Source organism: Halichoeres trimaculatus, unplaced genomic scaffold, assembly GCF_033239565.1.
Source record: "Halichoeres trimaculatus isolate MK-OKI-2021-1 unplaced genomic scaffold, fHalTri1.1 fHalTri1_scaffold_2, whole genome shotgun sequence".
Taxonomy (NCBI): domain Eukaryota; kingdom Metazoa; phylum Chordata; class Actinopteri; order Labriformes; family Labridae; genus Halichoeres; species Halichoeres trimaculatus.
The window spans coordinates 23,220,499-23,236,059 of record NW_027437180.1 but is presented as its reverse complement, the minus strand read 5'-3'; the positions used below and the strand labels follow the sequence as shown (position 1 = coordinate 23,236,059).

General features: G+C 39.0%; 1 protein-coding gene across 2 annotated transcripts in view; it reads left to right on the top strand.

Annotated features, from left to right (window-relative positions):
* The window catches only part of tmem131l (transmembrane 131 like), a 30,013-nt gene continuing 14,452 nt past the window's right edge, over positions 1-15,561 (top strand). For both annotated transcript variants that reach the window (XM_074693850.1, XM_074693841.1), the window contains exons 1-7: positions 1-295; positions 1,024-1,097; positions 5,012-5,055; positions 8,970-9,041; positions 12,803-12,926; positions 13,045-13,161; positions 14,462-14,566. In XM_074693850.1, coding sequence (XP_074549951.1) covers positions 172-295; positions 1,024-1,097; positions 5,012-5,055; positions 8,970-9,041; positions 12,803-12,926; positions 13,045-13,161; positions 14,462-14,566 — 660 coding nt within the window. In that variant the 5' untranslated portion in view covers positions 1-171. The remainder of the gene's footprint in view (positions 296-1,023; positions 1,098-5,011; positions 5,056-8,969; positions 9,042-12,802; positions 12,927-13,044; positions 13,162-14,461; positions 14,567-15,561) is intronic.

Here is a 15,561-nt window from a genome sequence, read left to right as displayed (position 1 = left end):
TGACAGTGGAATCTGCTCTCCCTCCACATTGTGTTTTGAGGAGGCGGGGAGGTGGAGCAGAGGGAGGGAGCTGCTGCTGCTCCTACTGCTGCTGTTTCTACTGCTCGTTGCTGAGAGAAAGAAAGACTAACGCAGCGAAACACGGCAAGCTGCTAGCTGAGAGAGGGCAGCATGGCGGGGCTACAGGACTTCCAACAAGGCAGCCACTGCCACAGGAAAACATGGATCAATATACTACTAGGAATACTACAATTGCTTTTGCCCTGCGTACAGCACGGAGGAGCACAGCTGCAAGGTTTGTAACTCACCTTTTATTTTCTGCCTCGGAGGTGCAACGCGACCGTTGACTTAGCTTAAACTGACATGACAGAAGACGGTACACTGGAAAATGATTCTCTGGCGAATTTGTCCAAACACTGTGTGTTATTGAAAAGTTTAAAAAATGTTCTGGCTTTGCCATTAAGTGGTAACTTATTGATATTTTATTTTTAAACTCACATTAAAGGCGATTTTTGCTTATGTTTTGTCAGCCTGCTAGTTTATGCTAGCTGCCAGTTCCCTGTGCCTTTTGGTGTAAACGTTGACTTGCTCAGGCAGGGAAGTGTCGTATTATCGGGACTTTAAAGCAGCGCTGTATGGTAATTTCTGTCACTGAAATAAACCTTGATATATTTGTAAGGTTACTGTACACGGCGAAAATTGTTGTGTGTGCTGCGTTATTGTGAGTGCAAATTCGTTAGCCACCGAGCTAACCTGTCTGCTAATCAAGAAGCTAGCAAACAGCCTTTGTCAGTCTGCCGAGGCGAAGTCATTTCCTCACTTGTCTGCATGATTATCACCCATGCTGTTGAAGTTTATTCTTCTACTGATGTTAATTAAAATGAAAGAGAATGGTACTTTGCAGCTCAAAGCTATATCGAGGGTTCGTACCAAATCGTGTGTATCCCCCGATCTGTTTTCTTTGCCATGTTGCTCATTTTCCATCAAACACCTCACTGAATTTAATTTATTGCTCCTTCAAAGCTCTGAGTCAGATGTCCACCAGTGTGGTCGAGGTTTGGCAGCCAGAGGACGCAGACCCATTAGTCCCACTCCAGGTAAATTTAATATCTCTCTTTGATGTGTTGATATTACATGTTTCAGGAGTTGTATGCAAACACGAATGTCTCAGAAGTAAACTCATGCATGAGCACGTGTGGTCCATCCCCATTGTGCGTCGCTCGAGTTTGCAGCTTGGTGAGTAATGCATGTTCGTAAGATTACACAAGGACATATCAGCGACCATATAAAACTTGTGATTTTACTAGTGTGCAGATGGTTTTATTTGCAAGTATTCGTGGTTAAAATTTAAACAGAAACTAGAGCAGGAGGCCACCTGCCATGTGGCTCCTCCTTATTTTCTTTTGTACATAGTGTCCATTGTGGAGTCGAGTTTGCACTGCACGCTGAAAGCAAGTCAGAAATACTACTCCACGGTCATTTCCTGCATCTCAGTGTGCACTTATTTCCTGCTCCCATAGTCTACTGGTTTTACTGTGTTGTGCAGAAATTTGTTGACTTGCAATATCCTAAACATTACACAGCAGGAAGGGAAATGATTATGTAATCAAGAAGCAGAACAAGTACAAACAGTAGGAGTTCAGTGTTTACTGATAACCTGTCAGGAGGTTAACAGCTGACTGTCATGTTACCTGAGGGGGGTGTGTCATTTCCTGCAGGACTTTAACAGCTGTAAAATGTAATTATCTGGCTGTTTGGGAAATAAGCATAAATGGTAATTCTTATAAATAAGGGTACTTTGAATAAAGGAGATGATTTCTTTATTGAAGAATGAATTGTGAAATTTGAAGCAGCTGTACTGACCACAGTACATTATTACTCAATTTTGTTTGTGTTATTTGGAATTTGCACACTGCAGCAGTTACAGTAGAAGTTGATTGCATGTGTTTGATTAAGATGAGATAAAGGAAGGGAGAAAGTCTGTTGTGTTTGATGTGTACTTTCCATTCATCTCTGCCTTGCTCTCCTCTACCAATTGGCAGATGGCAGAATTGTTGACATTGTTAGGTGTCATGTTTAGATAGGCAGCGGTGAATGGAGTGACTGTCTCAGTTACATGGGCCATGGGAAATAGAGCATGACATGGGTGTCTTTCTTCATTCTATATTGGAGTTCTGCTGCTGGTCAGCTGGTTAAGTGGTGGGCTGTGTTGCTGCAGGCACACTGAGGTTATGATACGAAAGACATGGTGTCATGAGATGTAGTTAAAATCTCATCAGAGATCAAATTTAGTTGCAGAGATCATCAGTGAGTTGATAGTGGTAATATATGGATGACACCAATTTGTAAGTGTTAATGTTTTATCACATAAAACTATTTTTTTAAATCATTGACTCGAGCTCTGTCGTTAATCCAGGATCATGTTTCAACATGCAGCCAATCTAAGTTAGATTGGCTGCATGTTGAACTACTGTCCTCCAATCTCTCCTCAGTTCTTTGATGACACTTTTTCATCTATCTCACCTGTCCATTTGAGTTTTGTCATCAGACCACTGTAATATGTGTTTCTAAACTCCTTCATCTTCAATTAATTACTTACAAATGCCACTCCACTGAATATTCCTTGTGTATTAATGGCACAGCTGCTGCAACAGGCAGCTGCAGAATGTGTTCTGTCATTGTTGGGCTTAATCAGCTAGAAAATCTGTTTTGTCTCATTCAGTTAATCCAAATTTCAGAGGTGCTGGGGGTATTGTAGGATATTAACCAGAATCAAACAAGGATCTGTCTGCTGAAACTTTTCAAGCTGCAACATGTATGTTTTGCTGTGATAAGACTACAGTTGTGCAATCATACCACAAGACGGTACATCAGGGGATACATTTCTACATATGTTTGAGATTGGGAAACTTTTTTATGTGTCAGAAATGTAGATGATAATGCATGATTTTAACTGCCTGATTTGGGCTGGGCAACATGGCCTAAAAATAACATTTCTGATTTTTTTTTTTTTTTTTTTTTTCAATTTTCCTGATTTTTTCCTTCCCACTTAAAATAATAACAAGAAGTACAAATGACTGAGATAATTTGAAAAAAAAAAGCTTTTATCAAAAACTTCACAAAAGTAAGCCCTATGTCTCTCCTGGAATGAAAGTGCCAGTTGTGCTTTTGTTTACAAAAATGCAATTTGTAGATGGAAACTTCAGTAGAATACTAGCGGTTAGGTAGTACATACTTGAGCTCTATAGTTTTCAGCATGTGGACAAACCTAGTCTTTTCCACTAAATATATGGGTATCATATCTTTAGTGATGTGCAAAGCAACTGCTTCGGTGATGTCTTGGGTAAATAGTTGGACCACTGTAAGCTGCTTTTTAGCGCTGTTTGTTGGTTATAGCGGCCTTGTTCCCCTAGTAAAGGGGATGCCTCTGTTTTTAGATGCTGGAATAAAATTGTTGTGCTGCTGCCTTTTGTGTCAATGGGCTTTGGACAAACTTTGCAGCATGAAGTCACTTGTTCCACGTCTGTTGCCAAGTTCCAAACCACTGACAATACTATTCCTTTCTTGGGAACAAACTTCTTGCTACCTTGTTAGCTGTAGCCATGTAGTTGCTGTGTGTGCATCTATGTGAAGGAAACAAGAGGGAAAGGGGAAATCTACGAGCGCTCCCTGGGGTAAAAGGTGAGCCGTAGCAAGCAGAGGAAAAATTGGATTAAAAAAAAAAAATTAAATCATCTGCAATAAAAAAAAAAATCAAATTACTCTATAAGATCGATATGTCACCTAGACCTACGCCTGATGATTATGACATCCGGTGAAGCCAGTGTTGTAATGAACCATTCTTGAGCTTTGGATTTCAGCTACAGTAACAGGTGTTGAAGATCTGTCACATTCCCTAAGATGTTAGCTTGATCCCCATTGTGTATTGTTTGAGGAGGAGAACTGGGTGGATTTAAAAAGAGAATTGTTCAATTAAGATTCACGATACCTAAATGTGTCCTTGTTTCCTGTTGTGAGTGGTGTGGTAATGAAGCCATGATGTAGCTCAAAGGCCCCCAGATCGTTCCTATGGTAACTATATGATCTATGTTTGAAGAGACCAAAGCTTATCTGTGTAGACTAAGTATGGATAGCATATCCAACCTCACTGTTGTTAACGTTGTATGAGCTGCTTGTTGACGCACTGTGTTGTAATTTTCAGCTAGTTACTCACAGAGTGACATAAAACAGAAAGTAACAGGCACTCTAAATGGTATAAACAGGTAAGGAATAGCCTGCTGTATGCACATGATTTCTCAATCAGAAGAAGTTAATTTTCACATTGCACATTGAGAACTTGTATTTTCATGTCTCTAAAATAAATTTATTTTCACCATAAGCAAAGTCCCTAATTTGGCTATCTGGCAAATGAATGAATTTTGTGATCACTGAAGGAAATATCCCCCCTGTAATAGCATTAAACCAACACTTGATAATCTAAATATAACCATTAAAATCTAGCAATGTGGAATAACTGACTGATGGAGGGTTTCACCTTTATTTTAAAGCATAATATGAAACTGTCACCACATCACAGTTTGTACTCTATGTAGCCACAGAATTTTGTAAGGGCTGTATTCAGTCATTAATCCAGCTTGGCCACTGTGAGATGTATAGAGCAACAAATGGGATGAACGATTTTTGTTATTTGGAGAAGTACAGAGCACACTGCCAAGCCACAGAAATTGCTGCCTGCTTTCTAACCCTCATCATCCAAAGGATGCAAAGCCAGTTTTGGTTTCCTACAGCAATTCCAGTTTCCTGCTTGGATTCTTGGCTTAATTTACAGTGAACTTGTGTTTTGTGCAACATAAACCCTTAGGCATTTCTGTAGAGATAAACACACATGAACAATAAAGTGTTTTGTAGCAGGTTGTGTTTGCATGAAACATTGTGGTTTTAGGATGTAAAAGATCCATCTCTCATTTTGCTATTGTGACCACTGATTTAAGTGTTATTCTGTCTTTTTCAGGTGGAGAAGGAGCGACGAAAAGATGGTCTTCCAATTGAAGACAGGTATGCTGTTTTTTTCAATTTTATTTGTTGAAGCAGTGATGTCCTTTTTTTATTACACACTTGTGCATCTCTCATTCAGTGGGGAATGACTGTGACTCATGATGCTAAAGAAACATGGGTGTCTTACTTTGCTGGTTTGAACATTAGTCATAGAACTGGTTGAAGTTGATGGAAGTTTTCCACCTGTTCTTGAATGGCACTTGGGAATAGTTACAGTCTGACCAAAACCATAATTACCAACAAACCCCAAACCAACTTACAGATTGCATCATACTGGAGTGTCCCTCTTGTATAATGTAGACTAGAATTATACTGACAGACTTATGGTGAGAGCACAGTACTAGAATGGACAGACAGAAAACATGTTTACCTCTCTGTGTTGCCACAAAATGACTGTGTCCTTTTTTGTCATTTATCAAAAAGCGTTTTGATTTATCATTTTAATGTTCTAAATTGTCTGTCAAGTAATCCTGCAGGCCAATGACTTGGTGTGGTTTCAGTGTAACAGGGCTGAGGCTTTCTAAAAAGGCCCTTTAAAAGTACTCCCCTGTATGAAGGCGATGTTGTTTATGTTGGTGAGTAGGGGGGTGTGTGTGACTGGGAGAGTTTTGGGGGCGTGTGTAAGAGAGGCACAGAACCAAATTCCTGACTAATTTTAGAAACTCCTTGAAAGAAAAAAGGAGGGGAGGTCTGCCTTTCCCAGCTGTTTTTTGTTCCCCCTGAAAATTGTTCAGAAGAAAAGTTGTTTGCATCATATTATCAGCTTTTAATGGTGTTATTTTGTGTAGCTTCCTCTTAAACACATCGGTCTCATTTACTGGTTGGAAATACTCTGTTTTTCAAGTAGCACATGTACATTCAAGTGTTTGAGTTGGCTGCCGCTTCTTGTTTATCTTTTAAGTGAAGCCATAGCCGTAATGTAAAGAGCCCAGCCCATCATATACCTAAACCTACAGTATCATGTGTGTTCCTTCCACTCATAGTGCGCAGTGACTTCATTCTCCTCTGCAAGATTTTTCTACCTTTCTGTATAAGTTACTGATAATACTTTTGGGGACTGCCTGTAACATTGGGAATATGCTCGTTTTTAATGAAGGGGGGGTTGGAAGTAAAGTAGAACTAATTCTGCTGTTGACCTCCAGGGCTGTGGGCTGTTAGGCCTCTCATCCCTGGGTTATCAGGCACTTAGCAGGCCTGCCGTCACTCTCACTCTCCTCAGCCTGAGGAGGTAAGCAGTCTACAGATACAGAGTTAAATGATATCTCTTCTTCAGTCCAGGCTTGTGTTAAAGTGTGAGCTTTTACTTTCATTTTTTATAATACATGTGAATTTGATGGTTGTTGCTTTGAAAGGTGTTCCCCTGACACCAACCTTACTATCTGAAGTGTAGTGTTAATACTGTGGCATTACAGTTACGTGCCATTTGGATTCAGTTGAAGTCAAGCTCTTCTCCCTGTGTGTACGAAAGCATGTCAACACCAGGTGACCCAAGTCTCCGCTGGTCCTAACCTCTCCCTGGGAGCACGGCTGAGGTCACTGCTAACATTGACTTTATTTGAGTTAGATCCAGGGGATCAAATAGCGCCAAACATAACTTGTTATTTATGTACTGTGGCGGTGGACAGAACCCTTTGGACTGGAGCTCAGTGGTACGCTTGTTGAGAGGCGGGGTTTCTCCTCCCAGAGCAGCTGCTGTTGAATTTGGAGAAAATACTCAAACCTATGATGAGCTTCATGCCTTCCTCTGAAGTGCATAAGAACCTGAAACTCAGGGAAAAGCTGAGAAACATGAAGTGTTTACAAGAGTGCAGCTTGTTTCTGCAGTCCATTAACCTTTCATGTGGACTGTTGCATAGGAAAAATAATCATGTATGTGCCTTTTCAAATATCTGCTTTTATTTGTTGATACATTTTAGTTGTTCAATTTTTTATTTCTAATAAAAATACCAGATCTGTACCAACCCTCTGCCAACGCTTCCCTGCACAGCTAGACAACCTCGTTTCCCCTTTACATCTGACCCCTTGAAAGCTCTCCCACTCACAGCTTTTCCACTCTGACTCATTCTGTGAGAAGTTATACTTCATGACGAGTTAGGGATTAACAAACAATTACAACTGCAGCAAGAGAGGCAGAGAGGAAGCCTTTTATGTAACAGAGGAGACACTGGTGTGGTTTGACTCTATCAAGACAAACCACACAAGCAGTGTTTTTGTTGGTCTCTAAATGTTGACTTTGTTACGAAGAGCTAAAAATACAGAAGGGAAAAATAGCTGCAAATATTATTTACAGACCATTCAAGGTGTTAAAGGTCTGTCTGTCTGTGAATCATGAAAGATGAAACACATTTATGTAAAAAATAGTACATCTTCAAATAATGTTCATTCCTTTGACAGCATACTGTTGTAAGTAAATACAAAGTTCTTTAGAAGAGACTTCTCTACAGTAACATACAAACAAATAAGGTATTTTACCAGTTTGTCATATTACTCGTATAACAGACACTCTATGTATTCTGCAGAAATGTGGTTAATGTTATTATAATCAAGTGCTTTTGAATGAATGTAGTGGGATCTGCTCCAAAAATCTGAGGGGAAAAATTCAAAGCACACCTGTAAGGTCTTCTATTCCTGCAGAGCGTTGATGTCTCTGTGCAAGATCAGGGTGTTATAAGCTGATCTCAGTCGCTCGTAGTTAACCTAGTTCATTCTCACTTTGCAGTGAATTATTTTTATGTTTCGATGACTAAGCACATTTTGGTTTATTCAGTCTCTCATGGAGCTTATTGAGGCACTGAGGCAAAAAAGCAGCTATTGATTGGCCACATTGGAAGGAAGATAAAGTGTTGCTTTAGGGTTTCCGTCGTTTCTCTTTTCCTTTCTGTTATCTCAGCATTGAGCTGTATATTGCTTTCTTTTTATTGATTGCCAAACTGCTCTGCAGTTATCTTAATCCATTAAGCTTTGGCACAGGTGACAAGTCAACTTTAAAAAGAGACAGAGAGTTAGAGAACAGCAGCCAGCAAACTATTTTTTTCCCCACTTTTTCTCAGATGCTTCAACAATTCAAGTGAAAATGTTTCTTCAACAAAAGATAATTTTCAGATAAATTGTGCTTTATGCGTGTAGATTTATTTTTTCTCTAGAGAATGCTGATTTTGTAGTTTTGTATCCTGGCCTTGGACTAATGGTTTCTTTTTGAACACTAACCCCACTCACCACAGCTGAGGACACACGTCTATCTTTACAACACCCTGAGCTTCCTGCAAAGTGGCCTTCCGTCCTGTCACTAAGTCTAACTGTGATCTCTTTGATATCCTACAATAACTGAGCTGGTGTGTATAGGTCTCTAAACAACCCTGTCAGGCCTTACTCTTTTGAAGGAAAAAACAAAAACAAAAAATGCATTTGTTCCAAAAAAATTTCCCTGAGAAGAGCAATGTATGTAGGAATTTTATCTGAGGACAAGTAAAGAGAGCCACTACATGAGATGAGGAAATTGGACCATTGCTTGACAGGAAATGATCCACTCTGAACATTTTTTAGTATCTACATTTTTTACATCACCATGTGACCTATGCTCTTGCAAGTGGCGAGTTCTTTAACTCACTAATACTAAATAGTTCCTCAGGTCTTCAACTTGAATTAGATCATATATTAATCTAAGATGTGCAGTCCTAGCTTCCCTCATTTGTGTTTTGACCATTTATTGTCAATGTTGTTCTTATCCAGGGCTATGGTTGTTTTGTGAGGAACCCTGGAGGCAGTTAGGTCTGTTAATTCATCCATGCGGACTGTCACATGCTCTCTTTGGAAACAGGACAGGGTTAACTTGTCTTTAACTGTTGGTGATATACAGAAACAACTTGTAATACTGTGCTAATGTTTTATCCTCTTGGTTTTCTCTTCTCCACCAGCTCCTCTCCATATACACGGGAGAATGGGAGGCCTTTGCATTTTCAGCCCCCAGCGTTGGAGTTCGGGACGCAGTAAGTTCTTCCTACTTAAGTTTCACATGCCCTTACAAGCCTACCTGTGACTCTTGTTAAGCTAAAAGTGATGAAACTCTTTCATAAACGTGCAATAACAAATCCCTCTCATTTCAACACTTCCCTGTCTGGTGTAATTTGAGAAACAGCACCCACCAATTGTAAATTAAAATAACAGTGATTTCCAAACTTGTAGCTAGGATGGATGCTACAAAATGCTAACAGTTCATGAAACAGGGGGCCCTCTCAGTCTTAAAGGACAGATGGGATATCCAAGTATGGCATTAAGTTCCTTTCCCAGCATCCAGACACATACTGGAGAGGGCTGACCCCAGCCAGAGGGGTCAAGAACTTCACTGTTTGCCTCCATACTCCCAAAGCAGCCAAAAGTTTAGACGTAATGCTGTGGTTGGAACGCAGTCCCCTTTGCTCCTTTAAAAGCAAACAGTCGCAAGCTGCATCTATTTAATAGAAGTTTGTTCCATACTTGTGGAATGCAGTGAGCAGGAAAATGACCAAAGAGTACTGGAAAAATATTTAGACACTGAAAAATTGCCCCAGGAGTTTTTTGTAGTTGAGATCAAAAAGGGAAATCCCACTCATTTCTTACAAAGTGTGGATACAGCTATTATTTAATTGCTTTAGTAAATCACCAGTATTCACAAGTATCTAATCGTGATGGTTTGACGTAAGATTATCAGTATTAAAACTTTGGGAGTACACTTTAACTCAGCTGTAATGCTTGTCACAGCTTCAGCATGCATGTCTATGTGGCCACTTGGTTTGGTTTTCCATGTAGGGTTTGTGTGTCTTTTCCTAATTATTTCTTATTCACATTCACAGCAGGCTGCATTTTGAAAGTATGTGGAAAATCATATATGCCCATCTAGGAATTAGCTGGCAGGATGCTGCATGACAACTAATCCAAAATACTTAACAAGCCATTAGCCAGAAATGTGTAGGAAATACATACTAAAGCCTCTCTGTCTTCTGGGTTTCGGTACCTCTGTTGAGTAGGCGGTTCATTTGCTTAAAGTGAAAGTAAACTTAAACTCTCACCGACAAATAGGAAGTGAAAGATGCTTCGGTTAAAACTTTGTAGAATGTGATGAAGGTATTGCTTGAGGCATTGATATGGTAGAGATAAGTCAGTGTTTTCCTCACCTGTAAATGGCTGCTTAACTTACAAAAAAATAAAAGCAATTACCTTAAATAGAGCTACATTTTTTTACTTCAGATATTTTCATGTCAGAATTTGCTCTGCAGTGCCTTTCATGTGAAGAAGTATCTCCAACTGAAGTTGTACTGTAATCTTTCTCATGCTGAACAAATTGCTGTTTTCCAATTTTTCCATTTGTGCAGCAAAGTGTGGATTTCCTAGTCCACATGTGCAAACACAATTTGCAGAAACAAATACATGTACCCTGCTGTATTGCTATACTTCCTTTTTAAAGATCAGCACAAGTGTGTAAACACAAAACACCATTTATACATAAAAAATTACATTAGTATATTTCTCAACACAACACACTGACTGTTTGCAGTGTATGTGGAGAAGAGGGGACAGTTTTAACTCAGTTTGACTTAACTGCAAATCAACCAAAGACTTGTTGTTGGGAAGTAATAAACTGTACTTAAACCTCAAAATCTTGGAATTGTTTTGGAAGTTTCTCAGATCTGGCAAAAGTGAATGTATGCTCACCAAATGTTTGCTGTCACAGGAAACTAAACATTGAGAACGTCAGAAAACTTTGGAGACAAGTGCACAAAAGCTCTTGGTCAACATATGATTGTCAGACAGGTCTCAGGCCAAAAGTGCACATTGGAATAACCAGTTCTTTTGTTAGTACTAAAGTATTTATTTACTTTTTACGTTGCGTTCCAAAAATAGCTCCTGTGGCTTCTCATCATATTTGATGGTGCTATTCAAGATTAATTTTTGCTCCGATTTTTACATTTTTCTGTGTTTAAATGTTGCTTTTTTTTAAGTATTTATCAATCGGGTGTATATTTTTTTTACTACTGTCTCAAAGTGTGTGGCTTTGGTGTCATGCTTGACTCTCAGCACAGCAGGTTAATTAGTTTTAGGCTTGATTGTTATTTCTTTTTAAGGAAGTATCATCTAACTTCATGCTTCAAATAAAGATATGTGTAAAAGGTTGGTGTAAACACAACCGCAATCAATGAGCAGTCTATCGAGGTAACCCTGCAGTTTAACACTCAAATCGTAGCATTAAAAACATCACAGAAAGGTAAAATGGCACCTCTGTGGATCAGACTTGACACCAAACAAGAAAATCTTCACAAAAGCAGCTTTTGCTACAGGGCTACATGATGTGAATACATGCTGTTAAAGGTTACAGTTTGTTATTACTCTAATCAAAGGAATCAAACTGTTATTACAGTAAGCTCTGCTTGTTCTCAGTGTTATGCAAGATCCTCTGTAAGACCCAGCTAACTTGTAATTTTACCTACTTAAAAGCCCCTCCCATCCTACATGAGTCACAGCCGCATGATTTAATAAACACCCTTTGAGAAAACTGGTACTCAGTCAAATGACATTGTTATTATAATCCCTTTTGTGAGATCACAAATGTTGGAACATGCGGTTACAAACAGATATATGGTTTTGTGTAATTGGACACGTAATTAAATAATAGATTTAATTTATGTGGGTGTGTTTTATAGAGGGAGGAGTTGGAGGCATTAATCTGTTGTCCTTTCTCAGGTGGCACCAAACTGAAAATGTTGATTTGCAAGCGTCACTGTAAAAGAAGGTTAATTTCAGTCTTGATGATAATCCAAATCCTCTATGTGCTTGTCCTTTTAATTTGGACACACAGGGATAACATTTTCACCTCTCTATTGACAAAATGGTAAATGTGTTCTCCTCCCAAAGATTACCCGTGTTGACCCAATGCAAAACAGTAGTTATTCAGTGACATTGGGACAAAATTTCTATGGTACTTGATCTCTAACTAGTAAACACCGACAATCGATGAATTGAATTTTTCTAGGGGTGCATTGATCTCTATTTTCCGTGCCTGGTCGATGATCACCGAACATCAATCTTTAAAAAGCCTGACCTGCCGATACCGATTTGGGCCGATACCGATTTTTATCTTTTATTTTTTATAACTGACAGCATAGACCTTCAATGTTCCAATCTTATATAATTAAAAATCATTGAACAATACCTGTTAAACAAATAAATCTTTACATTTTAACTCAAACAACCAATAAAGTGTCCTGAGTTTTAGGTCTCAAAAAGCGACAATGGCTGGTCTCTCAGACCTTCCTGGAGGTATATAAGATCAGTTTCATATGTAAGGAAGGTCTGATCACCAATCACCAATCCTCCAAAATTAAGGTCAGCCGCTCGATTGGTGCATGTCTTTATATTCATCTTACCCAAATATTAAATGCAAATAGATGTCTGGATTTGTTTCCTGGCTTGGCACATTAAAGTATCACATTGGTTGTGTTGGGTCATTAAACACTGCACTAAACGCTGTATGTTTTCAGACCATAAACATTAATCATTAATCTTTGAATAACAATCACTACAATTTCACCACTCCTAATCTGTTTCATAAGCAGCAGAGTGACCTCATGTAATAAGGATTCTTGAATTTACTCATAGATAATTGCGTAAGAACATTTCAGTGCTTTTAAAAAGCTGTCTGAGCTGTCTGTGCTGCTCCATGGTCAGATGCTTTCATTGACAGCCTCTTGTTTATGATGCTGTTCTGTCTTCACAGGCCGCTGGGGCTGGCAAGAGCTGAAACCATATATATACAAAACCCAAGCCAGGATGTTCCTGTGACACTGCTGTCAATGTATACATCCAGCAGGCATTTTTACGTACCCTTCTTTCACAGAAGAGTAAGTGTGTGTGCGTGTGTGTACGTCTGTCTGTTATACACAATATATTCACATGTCCTGAAGTCTTGTTAAGTGTTAACATGTCTGAAATATCTTCCTGTTTCCTGTCCTGTTCTAGGTGATCCCACCCAGAGGGAAGGCATCTTTTAAATTAATATTCCTCCCGTCTGAGGAGGGCAGTGTAGAAAACATATTATTTATAAACACATCGGCCCATGGGCTGCTCTCATACCAGGTCAGTTTCATCGATATTCCTTTGCCTGTAGAGTGACAGACCATGTGCTGTTGGGATGCTGTTAGTGGCTGATTGATGCACAGAGTTTAGATCAATTGTCTTCATTTTAATTTTGCACCAGAGTTGTGGTTCGCAATGAAAAATATTATATCCAGGTCTTTACTATCGCCCTTCGCATAATATATCGTAGTTTTACACACCACTGCTTCTCCTCTTGCAACGTTTATGTCAGTGACGTGTTTACCTCAGGAGCCCTCTGTATGTTCACTCTGTTACAATTATCATACAGTCTGCTAATTTGCATTTCCATGCTTCAAGCTGCTGTGTCCTCTGGACTTACCTGCTCCCTAGTCATGAAGTTATTCCAGCTTAACTGGTTGTGCTACTTCATCAAACTAATTTTTCAAAAGGTCCTGGTAACAATTTGGCCAAAGCAATGTTCTTTGAATGTCAAAACAAGCTTGTAACATGCTTTGTGTTTTTCTATAAAGTTAATCAGTTTGTCAGGGAAAACTAGACCTGAGTCAAAAACACTTTGAATGTTTGCCAGTGACTGTGAGCAGAGCAAACTTTCATTCAACAAAACATTAAAAATGTGTCATTTTTTAGCAGTCTGACTCTGTATGTGCACAACAGTGTTTCTTGTATGCAAACAAACACGCCCAAACATGCAAACACTGCCTTCAACAGCGCCACTCCCTGCTCAGGCTTCAAAGTCACGTTAAGGTTACAGTCAGGCACTTGTTTATTGACCATTTATAGAGTTAGATATTTTATCTTTGCAGTTGATGGTGCAATAAACGTTCAAAAGATATCACTTATTAGGCTTTTTTATGTTTCCCGCTCACATGTTGGAACATATGCTGATGACGACAAGAAAGTATGACAGCAGAGCTTTACTTAACAATTTTAGTCTTTGTGTCATCATTGTGTTTTGTTTTTCAGTTTTTCTTTACCATTTTTTTGCTGAATTTTTTGATTGTTTTTAATCTTAATCTAATGTTTAATTTACCTCTTGATAACAATTGGACATCTGTGAAAACTTACAAACTTTCTTGTCTTCTTGATGTACATAAAAACAGGGAAAATACAAATGTAGCAGATTGGAAAAGTGCTACATTTTAAGCAGGGATAGTAATTTTCTTTTTAGTAATTTTATACATTTACATTTACAAAACACCAGCAAATGTGTTGCTGTAACTTGAAGTTCAAAGACAAACTAATTGATTTTCAAGCTTTGTTAGGTTGTACACTGTCAGCTCTTTATAACATCATGATGTAAATATTCCATTTTCCACAGGTATTTGGTGTAGGAGTGCATGGCGGTTCATTAAAATCTGTCCAAAGAAAAGACAGTGTGGTAATGTTCCCCCACATCCAGAGCATTAAGCTGACCCAAACTCAGGTATGTGTTTAAATGTCTGTGTGCTGTTGTTTATGAGGGCTATGCATGACACTGAGCAACAGTTCATCATTGAAAACAGCTGATTTCCCTTTTCCTGCCAGCCCTGATAAACAGATTGGTTGCATCATGCACACAGAGGCCTTTTGATACACACTGAAAAACTCTTGTTGTCATAAAATAGCCTTAAGTGTAGCAGTCTCCCACAGGCTCTTTAATATTTCTAAATGAGAAATATTCGAAAATTCTAATGTCTGCACGCAGAATGTAAACACGAAGACGTATACTATGCACAGTTGTTCATTTAAACATGTAATTTGAAACTTTACAGAAATATTGAAAAGAACAATGAATTAGTGCATTCTCTTAGACCCAAGCACAGGCATTGAAAGTGTGTGAGACGTCTGACAAAAGTTCTCACTCTGCAACAGGAAGTGGGGTGGCAGTTGCAAAGTGTCAGCTTGGCCGAGTGCAAAGACACTTGAGCTTCCAGAATCACTCAGGCAGCTGCTGCTTGTGCTGAATGCAGACTCAAATTCTCTCAGCAAGCTTCAAATGTTGTACCTTTTTTCTGTTTGTTTTGCTCTTGTGTGTGTGTGTATCACATATTATAATGCTTGGGCTGACAATGCATGAGCTTAAGAGCTTGTTTGAGAGGTTATAGCCAATGTCTGTGCGTGAAACTTGAGGATATGATGATAGTGAAGCGTAACGCTCAGATGACCTTTTAAAGCTATAGATCAAACTTTCTGTTTATCCTGTGCAGAGGATGCAACAAATCAAATCAGTCATCAAAAACAAATTAATTCCCTCATACAGTTGTGTAAAAAATGCATTGTATTCTCTTCCTTCAGGTGAAAAGGAAGCAGCACTAGTTGGCCTCGTTGTTTAAGCTACAGTTAATGCATATGCTGAGGCCATAGTTGGTTTTGAGCAGTTCTTGGTTTAGCTATGTTCCTTTGCTGCATGTCTTGCCCCACTTTTTACTCCCCTCATTT